Source organism: Strix aluco, chromosome Z (assembly GCF_031877795.1).
Source record: "Strix aluco isolate bStrAlu1 chromosome Z, bStrAlu1.hap1, whole genome shotgun sequence".
NCBI classification, from domain to species: domain Eukaryota; kingdom Metazoa; phylum Chordata; class Aves; order Strigiformes; family Strigidae; genus Strix; species Strix aluco.
This window is the reverse complement of record NC_133971.1, coordinates 82,872,384-82,889,779: the sequence shown is the minus strand read 5'-3', so window position 1 is coordinate 82,889,779 and position 17,396 is coordinate 82,872,384. Positions and strand designations below refer to the sequence as shown.

General features: G+C 40.1%; 1 protein-coding gene across 2 annotated transcripts in view; it reads left to right on the top strand.

Moving 5' to 3' along the window:
* The first annotated feature begins 340 nt into the window (after window positions 1-340).
* IL6ST (interleukin 6 cytokine family signal transducer) overlaps window positions 341-17,396 on the top strand; it is a 35,762-nt gene continuing 18,706 nt past the window's right edge. For both annotated transcript variants that reach the window (XM_074812066.1, XM_074812067.1), the window contains exons 1-7: window positions 341-444; window positions 7,307-7,387; window positions 8,477-8,788; window positions 10,648-10,780; window positions 12,047-12,207; window positions 12,536-12,687; window positions 15,042-15,201. In XM_074812066.1, coding sequence (XP_074668167.1) covers window positions 7,321-7,387; window positions 8,477-8,788; window positions 10,648-10,780; window positions 12,047-12,207; window positions 12,536-12,687; window positions 15,042-15,201 — 985 coding nt within the window. In that variant the 5' untranslated portion in view covers window positions 341-444; window positions 7,307-7,320. The remainder of the gene's footprint in view (window positions 445-7,306; window positions 7,388-8,476; window positions 8,789-10,647; window positions 10,781-12,046; window positions 12,208-12,535; window positions 12,688-15,041; window positions 15,202-17,396) is intronic.

Here is a 17,396-nt window from a genome sequence, read left to right as displayed (position 1 = left end):
GGAAAACCCTGCGGGGAGCGTTTCTCCGGGGGAAGGGAGGGGCCCAGCCACCGCCGGGGCAGGGGGAGGAGCGCCGGGCAGATGGCGGCGGCCGGGGGGGGGGGGGCACCCGCCTCCCCTCACAGACGGCCGCCGCCCTTCCCGCCCCCCCGCCCGCCGCCCGCGCCCCTCGCGCCCCTCGCGCCCGAGATCCTGGCACCGGCCGGCGCGTTACGGGAAGCTCCTCCCCCCGCCCCATTTCGGCGGCGTCACCCCCCCCGCGCGCCAATGGCGGCGCGACTCTAGGAGGGAAGGGCTTGGGGCGGGGGGCGGGGGACAGCGTGACCGGGCGTGGGGCCGCGCGTGCGGGACGGCGGCGCGATGGCGCGGCGCAGCGGGGCCGTTATTTAGGGGCTGTCGGTGGGGCGCCGTGAGGCGGCGGCGGCGGCAGCGCCGCAGCAGCAGGTAAGGGCTGGGAGGTTTGCGGCCGTAAGTGGTTTTCCCCCTTCTCCTAAGCGCCCCTGTGCTACCCTCCCCTCTCCCTGAGAGGCGTCCGCCGGCGGGGGCCGCGTTGGCCCGTTCCTCTCCTCCGGGCCGTAGCTGGGCTCGGCGGGCCGGGCCGTGCGCCGCTAGCGGGGACGCCGGGGCGGGAGGGTGGGCGCTCGGCCAGGTCTGACTGGGAGACAGGGCGGGCGGACGGCAGCGCTGCGCCACTCGCTTCTCGAGCCGATCCTTCTTCGCCCTCCCCCCGGCGGCGGGGGCGTCTGGCTGCAGCCTTCCGCGGCCGTGAGCAGTCATTCCCGAGCGGGGCCGGGCCCGGCCCGGCGGGCCCTGAGGGGACGCGGGTGCCGCCACCCGCTCCCCGCAGCGGCATCTCGCCTCCCCTCCCCTCGGCGGGCGCTGACGGAGTTGGGCCCGGCGGTGGCGCTTAAATGCAATATGGCCTTGCCCGCTGCCGGGGCGCCTGGGGCCTCCTCGGTATGGGGTCTGAGTGCTGTCGAGTCCCTTTTCTTGCCGGTGTGCGCAGTACCAGCTGCTGGCGATGCCCCATCCACAGCCCTTCCCCTGTCTTGATGCGGTTTTACTGACCTGCTGGCGTGGCGCGGAGGCTAAGAGTGAAGATATCCGGGTTTTTCCTCTGGTGCCGTGGTTGTTAATACTGACAGTCGTAATTAATAAAGGTGCTGCGACCCTCACTGGACACGTGTCTTTCGGGCTTTTTCAACTCTCCGATAAGCTTGACCATATTATCGGAAGGCGGTTTCTTGTCGAAAAGCGTTGTGTTTTGTTGCCTTCACCACAAGTGGTCTGTTCCTGTTGGCTGTAGACCAGAAGGTGGAAGGGTGCTGGTCTTGAAATAAAGGCACAATTTGTTTTACACCTGGTTCAACTACCGGAGGGATTCCGTGAGAAATCGGGGAGAAGCGGGTACAGGGAGCAGTCTGGGTTGTCTGCTAACTTCCGATGTACTCCAGAGCTTTAGTCATCCTTGCAGTGGGTCTCTGACGCTCTTCCTAAAGAAAAACGGTGTCATGATTTTCATCTTGCAGATGATGAAACTGAGGCACAAAGGAAAGAGGTCTGCCAAGTGTTCTGGCAGTGCAGAGGAGAATAAATCCCAGTCTCAGTTTTCATCCTTGTTTTAGGCAGAGTAGGTGATTGCCAGCTGGCAACTGCTCATTACTTCTGAGGCATTTCTAAAGGAGAAACCTGGTAATAGAATTATGTGGGGTTATAGTTTTGTCACTGCTGATCTGTCCTGTCACTGAGAAGGGGAGGAAAAAAAAAGACATCCACAACCTGAAGAGGTTAGATACTTTGAGGAGTTAGGGCTTTTTTCTTTCATCCTCTTTTCCTTTACGGAACATAAAATTTATACTTGTCATTCTAAATACTGTTACTTTTGGAGGAATAGTGATGTGTAAAAGGTATCTGTTGAAAGCATCAAACTTCTGAATTTAACAAACATATGTTGGTGTATCACAATAGGAAAGTAGGAGAGGATGATGAAAAATTGGGATTACTTCCTACAAGTTAAGCATGAATAATAAATATTTGGATCTTGTTTACACGTCTAGAAATGTGATCTCTTCAAGTAAAGCCTATATATTTGGGGAGGAGGGGGAGGTGGGGACTGTACACGAAATGGAGATACAGTGTCTCCCATGCTGCTTCTGTGGAGGATTAGCAGTAGCACAGTTGTATGAAAATAAATAAACCTCTTGGACAAGTTTTTACATTAGCAAGAACTGTCTAAATTTAACAATCAGTATTGGTGGTTGTCAGTGTTGAAGGTTTGACTTCAGGGTGAGAGCATGGAATACTAAGATTATTTTGTATCAATTCATTTGCTTTTTAGACTAAAACCGCTTGCTAGCTTCAAAAATAATCTGAAGTGTTCCAGAGAAAGTGATCTGCAGTTTAAGAAGATACAGAAAGAACTTAATTCTTGAAAGCAAAATATTTGGTACCTCTGATGAGGTATTTTGATCATTTTGATCTGTGCCTCTTTGGGTTTTTTGTTCTGAGTGCTATACTAAAACCTCAGAGGTAGGGAGAAGCCTCCTCCTAGAGGCAAAGGAATGAGTAATGTGGAGAAATGACTTGTCTATTTGTTGAAAGGAATAGAGATATCATTTGTGTATAGGTATTTTAAATATGAAAATTATTTCAAAATATTCTTGCATATAATGTTATGTAAGACTTTTCAAGTGATTTTCTTAGAGGTGCATGGGGTTTTTTGAGTCTCATAAATACTTCGAAGAAGGAAGTAAGCTTGGAGGAAGGAAGGAAGCTTGCAGATGAATTACTCCTAATTAGAAAGCAGTTACAGTTTGAGTAATCAAAATTCCTTGAGGATAGTTACAGCTTTTAGATGGACTTTACGTACTACCTTGCTTGTAAAACCTCAATCAGTAGCAGCTGTGTGCAGTATCAATTTATGTGCTGGTTCCTGGCTGTATCTGCTTGAGGTATGTGGATTCTTAGTGAGATTACCACTTGAAGCTGTAAATTCAGCTCTTAATTTGTTTGAGGCATTTCTAGAAATCTGTTTGCCAGCAATCTTTGGGCTTTTGTGATTGATATGATGATGAGCCTTAATAGACCTAACACCTTCCAGTGGTGATCGTGGTGTTATCTATACTTCCTGACTTGCAAGCTGGCTTTGCTGGCAAGAACATGTTATTTGGCTGTAGTCTCTTAAACTGAAAGTGTCATTTATAGGTCACTTGAACAGTAATTGTCACCTCTCTGAAATGGAGAGGTGATAACTCATCATATGACATATACCTGTATTCATGTTGGGGTAGTTCTCATGATTTATGAAATAAGATTTTGTAAGACTTCTCTCTGTTGCTCAGAATAAGTAATGATTTCTGTTTCACATGAATGCCTGACATTTCTTCAAAAACTGTTATCCACAGATTAGTCATAAAACTCAATGCTGTTGCTACTTTGTGCATATAAAGCTTGACTTCAGGGTCATTATTAGTTTTTCATAGGACACTGCCTGAAGCATCAGTGTAAGGTTCAGACATGAAGACTTACTGCTTTCCTTTCAAAACGGTAGCAGAATATGAAGAATAATAGAAATCCCATATGATTTAGAGATTAAATGAGGTGGTCTCATGGCATATGAGTTTTATATGCCTGTCTTTACTGAAGTAATGGTGGCATTTTAACAGGCTTTTTTTTCTTCTTGAAGGTATCTTACGTTCTGTGAATTAACGACTGTCACCAGCTGCAGTTCTAAATTGACCATGTTTTTACTGTGTAGTATTTTGATGGACTTTGGTCCTTTGCTATTTGACAGACTTAACTATGAAAGTAACCTGACAGACTTCTACGATCAGTTTCTTTCTGTGTCTCCCTTTCCTCTTCACTTAGTGGTCTACAGCAACTATGTAGTATAAATAAAATGTTGATTTGACTTTTTTTAAGAAAAAAAAAAAGCTTCTGAACCAATTAGCTACTTCAGTGTTAATTCAGCATCAGGTCGAACTTTCACTGTGGGTTCCTAATACCCTACACCAGTTTGTAAAATGCAAGACTTTGGGCTGTGCTGCATAATCACCGAAACTACTGAGTTTTCTGTTGTGCAGGCTTGCAATTTATTCAGACTTAAAGTAGTTAAATGGTCAACAACTGGTGTTTAGCAGCATTTCTTTTGAATGATGGAACTATGTTTTAAAGTTTTCGTACGGCTTGTATGCAGGGTTTATGCACCTGAATGTCTTTGCTCAGATTAGGAAACACTAGTTTCCATATAAGTATTTTCCTTAACCTAATCTGAAGTATGGCTCCTTGTTTTGTAAGTTGTAAACCCCACCATATTATTTCTTTTCTTTTTACAGTTTTCATCTAGGCAAGATGGATGGAGGTGCTTATTGTAACTCTGGTTCTTTCCCATAGAACTAAATTTCAATTAAGAATCAGTCTTTTAAAAGCCAGAGAGACTAATGTTTTCAAAACCAGTGCACATTAGAAGGGATTGCAATAGCCCCTTTATGAGTTCAGAGATGTGTAGCTTCAGTCATCTTCAAACTGCACTGATTAGCTGGGGGAAAAGTAAAATACATCAGAACAGCCTAAAAGCCGATCAGTGCTGAACTGTAGCATGATTTTCACACTACAGTCACAACGGCTTGTTTCCTGTACTGTAGATGGGTGGGCTTTCCACTTTAATTTCTGTTGCAGGTGATGGATCGTGAGTCTCAGTTCGCCTGCCTTCCAGGAGCTGTGTGCAGTGGCATAAGTGTTATAAACTGTGGAGGGTTTCTCTGCTCCCTCAAAACAGATACTAAATTTTCCAAAGTGCAAAGTAGAAGAGATCTGTACTTCAGCTTCCCATGTGTAAATGAATCTGCTCAGGACAACTAAAATGTTGCATTCCAAGTCTGGAAGACAGTTGAATGTAGAAATGGCATTTATTTAAAAAGATGAAGTCATCTCAGTTTGATTTCTTACAAAAAACCATTATATTTTAGAGCAAAATACATTATAATTCTATATTATCATTTACTTCTGTTGAGTTGGTTATTGCTTTTTAAGTGTTGGCTTTTATGTTTCTTCAGGTGCTTCACAGTATTTTTTTTTATTAACCTGAGCCATACTTAATATGACTTCATATGATTTTAACACCAGCAGTTCTTGAATAGTTTAGTGGAAATATTGTTCATCCTGAAATAAATCATTACCTAAAAGAAAACCAGTAACTTTGTAGTGATGTAATACTTAACTTACCTGACACTGCCGTTATTCTAATGTGGCCCCAATTGTGATACCATGTGGAAGAGAAATACTATATTGAACATTCTTTAAACAACTTTCCTTTTTGCCTTTTTACACCTGCTTCACTCTTTCCTCTTCAGTGTGGAAGCTGGTTCTGCTGTTCTGCAGCTTTTGGCAATAAGCAGGCAAGTGAGGCTTGCTGCTTTTTTCCACCTAGCTTGTAGTTGCCCTCAGGGTTCTCATGGGTTTCAGATCTTCTGCAACTCAAATTGTTCAACTTAAATAGCTTTAAATGGATCTTGCTTAAAATAACAAACCTTAAGTTCTATCCTTAATAGAGTACAACAGGCTTTAGGTAGCAAGCAGTATTTCTGATAGATGTTAAAGTCAAGACACTAAAATAAATTCCTGTGTGCTGTTTTTATTCAGTGTCCTAAAGACCTAAATCAAAAGTAATCTTCTGAGTTTGATTGTATTCACCATATGAATTAATTAAAATTTGTGAAACCAGTTGGGATTTTAAAATGCAGAAAGGTGTGGGTGGGTAGAAACCTTATTTTTCAAATATTGGAAGACTTGACATCCACAATAAGGAAGAATCAGTGGGTTTAGTCCTCTTACTGTACACTTCTAATAAATATCTAAAGATGTGTTGCACTTAAAACTGTATGATGGTTTTCATATCCAGCCCAGTGAGAGTACTTGAATGTAACATAGAAGAAATGAGTAGCTTTTTAATTCTCAGCTCCATGCTGCTACAATCTGATTATAAATAAATCTTGTTATTTAGTTAAAAAAACACAAAATAATCTCTAATGACAAATATAAATGTTTGTTAACATAACTGTCAAGTCTTCTAATCAGCAATATTTCTACTATAAAATTTCTATATAGGAAATTTTGGTGGGCTTTGAGTAATGAACTCGCAAGTATAGATGCAAATAAAGATACTGCTGAGTGATTCTGATGGCTATTTTAGTCCTAACTGACTACATTGGTGAGCCCTATAAAGACTCTGCTGTAAAGGTTTGAGATTGGCTTTCATTTAGTTGTTGGGTTCTAATTCTTGTGAATAGAGATTTTTCTTTACACTATGCTAGTTACCTTGATTTGATAAAAAGAATGGCTTAAATGTGCTGATGCTTAAGGAATGAGGTTCTAGCTTGGTATTGAAATATCAATGCTTAAATGTCTTGTCTAGTTTTATTGATCTATGTGAAATGACTTGTGTCTTCCTGTCATTATTATAAACTACATGCAGTCAAAGCAAATGAGTATTTCCTGTGATAAATTGCAGTTTCTTTTCCTTCTGATAATAGTAAATGTAGCTTTTAAATTTCCCTTTCTAGGGAATAATGTGGAATTCCTTTAAACTTCTTAAGTTGTCTTTAGTAGTGGTAAAGCTCAGAATACCAATTTCCAAAGAAGTTTCATCAGGTCAGTGAAAATAAAACTTCAGAAGCAGGCTTGCTACAGGAAATCTCATCTCAAACCTTAGTAAACCTAGAAATTCTGTGTTTAGTTTCTAGCTATAAGAACAGTATGAAGTCTACTTCTAGAAATCAGGCTGTGGACTAAATGCCCTATTTGACTAAGCCAGTCTAGCTATTCCTGTAAAGATGCATGAATGTAACTAAAAATAATATAGCTCATATGCGTAGTAGAGAATGATCACTTGCTTTTAGTGATTCAAGGCTGCTTTATAACTGCAAGTTGAGAAATACAGAAGAGACTTTGTAGCTTCAAAACAACTGGAGTGGAAGCTACTCTGTGAATGCTTCAGTTTCTCTAAACTGTTTTGCAGAATTGTCAAAACAGAGAACAAGTGAAGTCTGCTGCAAGACAGAAATAAAGAACACAAGATGTTAAACTTTCCAGCTTTTGAGGAATTACAACCTCCCTTGTAAGGTTTTGAAGAGCGAGTTAATACTTTTTCTGTAGTAGTCAACAGTTCTTGATGTGGAAGCATTGTGCTTCATAAGTCTTAAATGTATTTTCAGTCATTCTTGTGAATGAGACACATGGTTTTATGGTGAGTTGTTCTGAACCTTGTGCGAAGCATTTATATCAGTGCAAGTATCTTTCTCTGTTACAGGAATTCTGTGCAGCATGTTTTCTGGGTGGAACTGGGTGGCCCATGGCTTGTATCTGCTCTGGAATATTTGTTCTCTTGGAGGTAAGACTTGTGTCTCAGACATGAGACTTGTAGAACATCTTTAATCAGATGCTTGAAGCACATGCTTCTTGTCTAAATACTGCAGGGTGGGGGCAGAAAGCAAGGTGTATTAGGATAGAAAGACCTAGTCTATGCTCTTAATACCATGGTAAAATAATGCATGTTAAACCAATACTTCTATTCATGGCTCATCTGCGTACAGAGATAGTGAAGAGCAACCTCAGTCAGTGGAAGGTTGCTTTGGTTCCACTGACATCACTGGAGCTGGTCACTGTAGCAAACTGAGTTTAATATCACATATGCCAAAAGCGTGTCTTGGTTAGACTAAATGCTGTTAAAGCAATAAGCTACCAATGAACTAGTGTAGTAGACTCTATGATCAAGTTAGAGCTGTGAGCCACTGCTATTGTGTAGCAAATGATTATCCTCAAGATGTTTAGTATGACTGTTGTTTCAAGGCAGTATTTCAGTTACCTATTTCATCTTCAAAACTTGCCACTTTTCTCTTTATGTGCCTCTGTAGCAATAGTCACAATTTTGTTGTCTTTATGTTCTTTTGTAAAAAGAACTATCAAATGTGCGGTGTTCACTGTAATTCCCAAATATGCTTATGGTATACACATGAAGCTTTTGAAGTGGACAACTCAAGTATTTAACTGTTTGCATGTAGTTCTTCTAAAACTAGTCCACCACAACAAAAGTGTGTGCTTATCCCAATTTTTTGTTAACTTTCTCAGCAGAAAATACCTTTTTAACTGCAAGGGTAGCCTCAAGTATATTACCTTCCTCCTTCAAAACATACTAAACATTCAGTCCTTGACTCTCCTCTTTCTAAAGGCCCCTGTTTATTAATAGAGCTTTTCTTGCTTGGGAAAATGGCTTTTGCAAAGCCTAGGAAACACTACACTGGTTTTGCCCCTTAAATCTGCTTGGTGGTCCACTAATGCATTTCAGTTTTATAACTGTCAAGTAACTAATTCATTTCCTGCATAGACACATGTAGTATTTTTAACATTACACTCATGTATAATCAGCAGTACTGATTATGGAATGTTCTGTAGTTTTTAATAAAGATGCAATTCTTTTTAGTTTCAGGTGGACTTGTGCAGTCATGTGGTCACATCATCCCAGAGTCTCCTGTATTGACCCTTGGTTCCAGTTTCACAGCATTATGCATTTTGAATGAGAGTTGTCTTGACTTTGGCAATATCTATGCTAATCAAATTATCTGGAAAACTAAAAATAGAGTGGTACCCAAAGAACAGTATCGTGAAATAAACAGAACAGTTTCCAGTGTCACATTTAATGACACTTCTTCACTAGCTAATCCTCTGACATGCAACATTTTAGCAGATGGACAGATTGAGCAGAACATTTATGGAATTACAGTTACAGTAGGCCGTAAGTACCATTTTTCTTGCCTTTTATTCTGGTCTTAAGAAAATTGCTTCTGAGAAACAGGGAAGAGAATGCAAACAATAGGAAGTGTGCCCATCTTGAGACACTTGTTTCCATTCACTAAATTCCTGGATAACTGTATAAAAACATTGTCAAATTACATACCATCAAAGCTGGTAAATATGCACAGAATAAAGTTCTCTACAAAATAGAAAATATCCTGGAGTATTTCAGTGTTGAAATAAGAAGAAAACAGAACAACAGAAAAATGTTGAAGCAGGAGGAATTGAGTTACAGGAAGAAGATGTGAATTTAACTGAAATAGATCCTAGGAGATAAACTAACTTTTCCTTACTTCTTTCTTCTGTTTCAGCATTCAAGGAAGTACAGTAAGGTCATATGTCCTGCTTTCATAGTAATGCTGTGAAATTAAGATTTCCTTCATTAATGGACTGAGAAGTATTTAGTCCATCTGTATCACTAAAACTAACCTGAACTGCCATAAGGATGGAACATACTATTTGGATTACTCTACCTCTATGCATAAGAAAATACTTTTAACTAATAAACTTCCCTTGTTCAAGCATGATCACACTTGCATAGTTCTGAGCAAGTGCTCTTTGAGACGACTGAGATCTTGAAAAAGTAACATGAATAAGTAACATGGATAACTTAATATACTACTACTTAATTAGTTGGTGGACTGTTTATAAAATAACTGTTCAAGTGTCCTAATATCGGAGTATGAATGGCTGATTGTTTCCTCCTAGTGTTGGCAAAAGGTATTGTAATTGTTGTGTGGTCTGTACAGAAGGCTAGCTGGAGTTCGCAATTCAAATTAATGTGTTTCTAAGAAGCATAAGTTACAAAATGCTTTCACAAACAGTATTTCTATTTAAAGTTCTATGGAGTAAATTTCTTACCAGAAAAGATGTGACAGGCAAAATACATGGAAAGGTGAGGACAAATATAATAACCTAAGATGATAAACTGAATGAGAGTACAGATAACATTCTAGAGTTGTAGTTCACATATGAATCTTGAGATGCATTTGTATTTAAAGCTACTGTATTCTCATACTATTAATTCAAGAAAAATTCTGTAAACAATAAGAACAACAGAAGAACAACAGGTTTGAGAAGAATACAGCTATTCAGGAACAAAACTAGGTTTTTACTTACAAAAATATAAGGTAGTTCTGTTGGAAATAGCATTCTGCTTGAAAGGAAATAAGATTCTTCAGGTACATTATACTCTTACAAAAAGTGATATTCTAAAAGCAAGAAACAAACTCTTTGTATACTATGGCTTGAATTTAAGAAGGAAAAAATTTTTCAGCTGGACTGTAAAAAAGTTTCTTACACAATACTAAAGTGCATTGATGAAGAGCCCTTATCTGTCTTGGGGGTGTTTGCAGCTGAAGCATCCTTCTTTTGTGGCTCAGGTGGGGGAGTGAAGACCTATCCCAGTTGCCTTAGGGCTCAGGTTATTTGCAAAGTCAACATATGCCAATTCAGCTGTAGTGCTCATTAGCATTTTTTTCTGTGTGAATTAAAGTAGATTTAGATGAGGGATGGTAGATACCAGGGTTTCTCCTCAAAGAATGAGAAATCTTCTGTGCTGTTCCATACTGTCAGATCCTTATTCCTTATACAGCCTACTGTTTCACAGAGGAGCTGATTAAGCTGCTTGAATGCCATTGCTGGATGGTATCTAGCACATTTTGCCCCCTCCTTTAGAAACAAATCTGACTATAAATACTTACGATGTTCACTGAAATTGCTCTGTTGGGACACTTAGCATGAGTCTTACTTGATCTAAATGTGTGTATAGAATAATTATTGCTAACTCTTTCTGTACAGTGCCCCCAGAAAAGCCCAAGAATTTAAGCTGCATTGTGCGTCAGGTGTCAAAACTTGCATATCCTATGACTTGTACCTGGAACCCTGGAAGGCCTACGTTCCTGGATACTCACTTCAGGTTGAAGTACAGATGGTAAGTAGCCCTCTATAGAAGATCTAAATAACGTTGAAGAATACTTGTAGGCTAAACCAAACTTCCTTAAAATTCCTTGATACTTTGGAAGAGTTCTTAAGTTTTCTGAATCATTGCTGTCTATTTTTGGAGTGAAGGGAAGACTTAAAGAAGTTCACATTTAAAGTAATTCTAAGTCAGACTTGAAATTTTGTTGCTGCACTTGTTTTGGAGTAACAGCTATCTCATATTTTTCCATTCTTCAAATACATGATTAGTGTGGCTTGAGTACAGTACACCTAATCGTTACATGACTGTACCCAAATTATATACTTGACATTTTTCTGTGGTGACTGTTCTATCCCATTCTAAAGAAGTAGATGTCCCTGCTTACTGCAGGAGGGTCGGACTAGATGACCTTTAAAAGGTCCCTTCCAACCCAAACCATTCCATGATTCTAAGTAGAGAAACCAACATATAGCAACTGGATTCTGTAGAAGTATTATCTACTCTGTATTTCTTAAGAACTCAGAATGGTGTTCGTCCATGATTAATCATAACATGAAAGCTTCAGCCAAAGTATTTCTCCTGTGAAAGCAAATTAACTTAAGTATTTTTTCAAACTCTTCGGATGGTCTCTTGTAGACATCTTAAAATGGAGTAGACAGAATTGTTGCTCTGCTCTGGAAACAGGAATGACTGCCTACAGCTTTCCATCTACCCCATTCCACTAGTGTTTTGGTAACAAGGGTAGCAGAAAGCATGGATAGATAGAAAACCTTAATGTTTTGTAAATCTCCTGATGCCCTAGAACTATCTGCTGTTAGTGTAGCAGAAGATTCCAAACAGAAATTATTGTTTTGCAGCTGTAACACGGTATTCTTGACAGGTATGCAGATAACACTGACTACGTCTTTTAATGCATTAATATGTTTCTATATACTAGCCATATTGCTTTTGATTAAATGTATTGATTCTTGATCTTTATTTTTTAAGCTAAGGCAGGTTTTATAAAACTTTATAATACAATCCCATGGTTTGTGCTCTTGAAGATATGTGACTTGAATTCAAGAGATTTTATTCTAGTTTCTATTCAAATGCAATCATGCATTTGTGGCTGAACAAGCCATTCTAACCTCTTCACCTTTTCTTCCCGCTTACAAAGATAATGGCAGAGGGGAAACATACTTGCTAAACTGATTGATCGCTCTGATCTACTTAAAAAGATTCTCTAAAGGAAACCAAACTTACTGCTTTATACCTTGTTTTTCCTTCTCTTTTATTTAGGCCACAAGAGAACTTTCCTGACTGTATACCAAAAGATGTAAACAATTCTTGTATGATTACTGATGTTCAGTTCTTTGTTAACCTGGAGGTCTGGGTAGAAGCAGAAAATGCTCTTGGGAAGGCTGAATCTGATCCTCTTGTACTTGATCCCATTGAGATTGGTAACTATGTTCTTCTTAATAAAACTTCAGTGGTGCATAACTGCTGCTTTTGTGCATATTGTTCAGTTGGTATGTTAATGTTGTGTCACTAAAAAATAATGCTGTCAGAATATTGAACTGTGCTGAACAAAGGTAGGGAAGGTGAGACACTTGATCACAATTCAGATAGCAAGTTCTTGTTGAGTAGTCCACTTTAGAAACTGGTGTGAAGTTGCAGCCATTTGAGCTTGTGAAAGGCTTTAATGATAGTGTTACAGCATAGTGTAGCAACTGCTAGAGGCATGATAAAATACAACTGTAGAGTTGACTCTAACTCCTTCTCTTCTAGTTAAACCTCTGTCTCCACACAACTTATCAGTCAACTCAGGAATACTGCCTACTGTTCTGAAGCTTTCCTGGGAGAATCGGATTTCAGTAGCTGTGATGAAGCTGAAATTCAATATTCGTTATAGGATCATTGGTGACACAAACTGGATGCAGGTAATACCACTAATGTCCCTTGTCAGTCTTCTGCTGTAACTCAGCCATTTGTCAAACTGCAGAAGTACCCTCACTGCTGCAGTTCAGAAGATTCACTTTATTATCCTTAGGCCTTATGTGGCCTCCCAAGGTAAGTTTATCTGGTCTGTTCCTGAAGGCTCTGATCTAGGGTTTTTTGGCACAATCTAGACTACAGTGACCTTATCTTCTCTTTGTGGGCTCTCTGCTGTCTTCCCCATCATGTTGCAATATGTTTATTTTGAATTTTTATTCTGTACGTGCAACATCTAAAACATTCATGAACTTTCATCTTCCTGTGCAGTTGCAAAACCTCTGATCTAAACATCATTTAAAGCTTGAGAAAACACTGTTCAGTGCTGGGGTGCTTTTTTGAACTTGCTGTACCTACACGTGGGTCACAACCCCATGCAATGCTGGAGGCTTGGGGAAGGGTGGCTGGAAAGCTGCCTGATGGAAAAGGACAGGGGATGTTGGTCAACAGCTGCCTGAATATGAGTCAGTAGTGTGCCCAAGAAGGCCAGTAGCATCCTGTATCAGAAATAGTGTGGCAAGCAGCACTGGGGAAGTGATTGTCCCCCTGTACTCAGCACTGGTGAGGCTGCACCTTGAATACTGTGTTTGGTTTTGGGGCCCTCACTACAAGAAAGACATTGAGGTGCTGCAGCATGTCCAGAGAAGGGCAACGAAGCTGGTGAAAGGTCTGGAGCACAGGTCTTATGAGGAGCAGCTGAGGGAACTGGGGTTGTTTAGTCTGGAGAAAAGAAGGCTGAGGGGAGACCTCATTCCCCTCTACAACTACCTGACAGGAGGTTGCAGAGAGCTGGGGATGAGCGTCTTTAACCAAGTAATAAGTGATAGGACAAGAGGGAATGGCCTCAAGTTGTGCCAGGGAAGGTTTAGACTGGATATTGGGAAACATTTCTTCACTGAAAGTGTTATCAAATACTGGAACAGGCTGCCCAGGGAAGTGGTTGTGTCACCATTCCTGGAGGTGTTGAAAAGATGTGTAGATGTGGCGCTTAGGTACATGGTTTAGTGGTGAACGTGGCGGTGTTAGTTCATGGTTGGACTTGATCTTACCTGTAGTGCACTATAGTATGTTCCCATCATCAAGAGTTGTGGGTGTTGTCTTCTACATCAGTCTGTGGACATATTTTCAATAGCTTCTCAGTTTTGCCTTTCTTAAGCCTTCTCTGAGCAGCAGTATACCAGAAACCCTCTTCTCCTCAAGATCTTCCCATCTTTTGTTTCAGTACAGAGGTGTAAAAGTATTCTGAAATTCATGATTTGTTGAAAGGAAGGCTGCTTCTGACTTACCAAAATAGGGTGTTTGAAGCAGGTAGCATAACACAGATGCTTGTGACTAATGTAGTGTATTCCTTTGGAAGAACTTTTTGAGCTCCAGATGCAGAGATTAATAACTAAGGTCATCTGTATTGATATTTTAAAGAGCACTCCTGTTAAGTCCTTTTAACTTGTCTTGCCCATCTAACATGTGCACAAGACCATTGAAATAGTAACTTTTAAAACAACGGAGCTTGCTTAGCTGTGGTAAAATTTGACTACTTTGGCAAATGTTTGCATTCAGGATTAACTTCTTGAGTGTCCGGCATGTGTGTTTAATCTGCAGTCATTCCTTTTGCAGAGTTGCTCACTATAAAAACACGTTAGTTGCAAGTGGAATAATGCATGATGGAGTCAGTGTGTGTGTGTGTACCTATGTATATCTATTATCTACATCACATATCTGTTTCTGTACCTATGCAGTAGGAATATTTTCTGGCATTCAGTTGTTCATCTAAGATAAAGGAAAGAGCTTTTAAAAATAAACTCATTTATTAACAAACTATTTCCAATGACAGTTAAGAAAAACTGTTCTGTATCAGTGGAAGCAATGATCCTGGATTCTCTAGCTTTGTAAGAGGCTTCTAGCACAGGTATTTTGCAATCAGTAATCAAGCAGATAAGCTAGCAAACTTCTGAAATGTGAGGTGGGATATTATGGATCAATAAGTTGAGGAATTATATGGGAAGGAAGGAGAGGTAGACATAAACTAGTTAAAAAAGAGAATGAGAGATTGTCCTGAGATAACTGCTTACCTATTCTAGTGTATGTATTGTATTATACCTGGTAAATACACACAACTATGACTGACTCGTACCAAACTACAGTTGAGGATTGAAACTCTTGGAAATAAGAGGGGAGAAAAACTACGTTGTTTGTATTGGGTGTGTATGCAGTGGGGAGCCCTCTTGGATGGGAGCTGTAGTAACAGAGAACTCAGCTTTACAATTTTTGATCAGTGCCTCTAAAATCTTTCTCCCATTTACAGGTTCCTCCTGAAGATACAGCTTCACCAAGAACTTCATTCAGTGTTCAAGGGCTCAGACCGTACACAGAGTATGTCTTTTCAATTCGTTGCATGAAGGAAGATGGAGTGGGCTACTGGAGTGACTGGAGTGAAGAGAAAACTGGGGTCACCACTGAAGATAGTAAGTAATATGTGAAAGTAGATTGCTGACTTTCAGAATGTATGAGTGCTCAGCAGCTTGGCCATAGCCAGCTGAAACTGTATCCTCGCTTGAACTGTTTGTTTATACATGCAACAAGGATCTCCTGAGTTACCTTCAGTACTGACCAACTTGACCCATGTGTTCCAAGGAGCATGAGAATAGCTTCCCATAAAGGAAGGGAGGTGCTCCCTGAAAATAGCTAAAATGGGAGGTAAGGAAGAAAAGCTTTCTTCACAGAAAGTTTTATTCCCAAAGTCTTTTGGAAGAGATGTAGGCTTTATGCTTTTTTTTGTTCTGAAGGTTATCTTCTGTAACAAGCTATTCTGCCTGTGTGAAAGTTTTCTGGTAGACAGACTGCCTACCTTAGTTTATGAACAATTTGGTATTTAGGAGGCCGTTGGATAAACTCATAGGTGAACAAACGTAAGTGTGGAACAGAAGACTTCAGTCATATAGGGTACATTGACTTCTTCACAAAATTATTACTGCAATGATAAAAATTTTGGTGCATATGGGAAGTGTAGCCTTCTATGCAACAAGGCTTCTAAATAAAACACTGGTTTACTCTTACCTTTTCCCAAGGTATTCTGCATCTACAACATTTTTTTGCAGCTTTAAGTGGCTGACAAGCCTCTGCACTGTCTTGTACCCACTTGTTTACAATATTCTGCACACAGTAGTCAAGAGTCTTGCTGCTTATCACTGAATGGTTGTCAGTGGAGGAGGAGTAAGAAAGAGAATGCCATCTATAAACCTCTGATTTTATACAGGATTGAGTCTGTGTGGAAAATGGTTTTATTTAGGCTATATTTAACCACAAAAATCACTTGTTTCCTTACAATTTCCCTTCTTGATGACATAATCATTGGGGTTGTTGTCTTGTAGATCTGGACTTGTAATATCCTGTCCCTTTGCAGTCAGGTGAACACTGAATTGCTGCTGTCATGATCTAAGGAGGAAAACTTCTTACCGGCATCAGCTCTTCAGGGGCAGTATTTGGATTGTGTTTAGTTTTGCACAAAAGGACTTTGCAAGCAGGTTGTATGCAACTTCAAAGTATAAACTTACTATTTAAGACACACAAAAGATAGCAAACCACTAGGTTAAGCTTTAAGTTCACAGCCCTGGAAAAAACAAATGTTTAAGAGCATCAGTGAAGTGTCAGCCTTCACTGCTTTGTAGAACAAATCCTCAGTATTGCAAAGTTGCTGACATGCACCAAATGTGTTCACATCACAGCCAGCTCATCAACTTGGCTGGCCTTTCAATTCCTTATGAAGTTCCAGTCAGCTGTTATGACATTGAACTCAATGTTCTGCAGGTGTGCTGTATCGCCCTGGACTCATTCATACTCCTTCAGGCCACTGGCACTGAGACTGCTTCTGCAGTTAGTGTCTTGTCCACTGCATTCCACAGCATGTTTTTTAACTTTATTGATTGCTTCCAGTTGCTCGTGAGCACATGCATTGCTTGAAATGTGCTGTGACATTAAAGTAGCTACAACTCTGTGTTATGAATTTAATACACTTCACAGCTCATGGAAGTCATTGCAGTATTTCTCCACTGGAGAGGCTCTTCTGCAGGTTTGTTCTTAAGTACAGTTATTCTGCCAGAGTTGTGCCAAAACCATTAGTTGAGTATGTTTAGTGTGTTCTGTTACTGATTTTTACTTTGTTTTATTGTTTTTGTTTTGCAGCATTTCATGACTTAGCAAGTGTTGCAGCAACTGTAAACTTGCACAGAATGAAGTTACGCAACAGTAACTGAGCAGTAACTGTTGGAACACTAACATTAGAATCACACCCCTGCCTGCATTTGTTAGAGTATGAAAAATCCTGTTCTCAAATAGTGGATTCTTACATTAACAGAACAAAAATACATGCCGTATATATAAAAACACAACTAAGACCTGTGCATTTGGCCCTTTAATTTGCTCTCTAAATAAAAGCCCCAGGCTTTGCTGTATAACTTACATTTCTGGAGTCTATTTTTCTTTTGTCATTGATATAAAAAGCCCACTTAGACGAACTGAAATTAATTTAACATCTTAAAATAGATGCTTGAGAAGTGCTAACTGGTATCTTTTTGAATATGAACCTCTGCTGGTGTCAGAACACCCTACATTAGTGTCTTGCTTCCTGCTAAAACTAAAATGAACTAATTTCAGTGTGCAA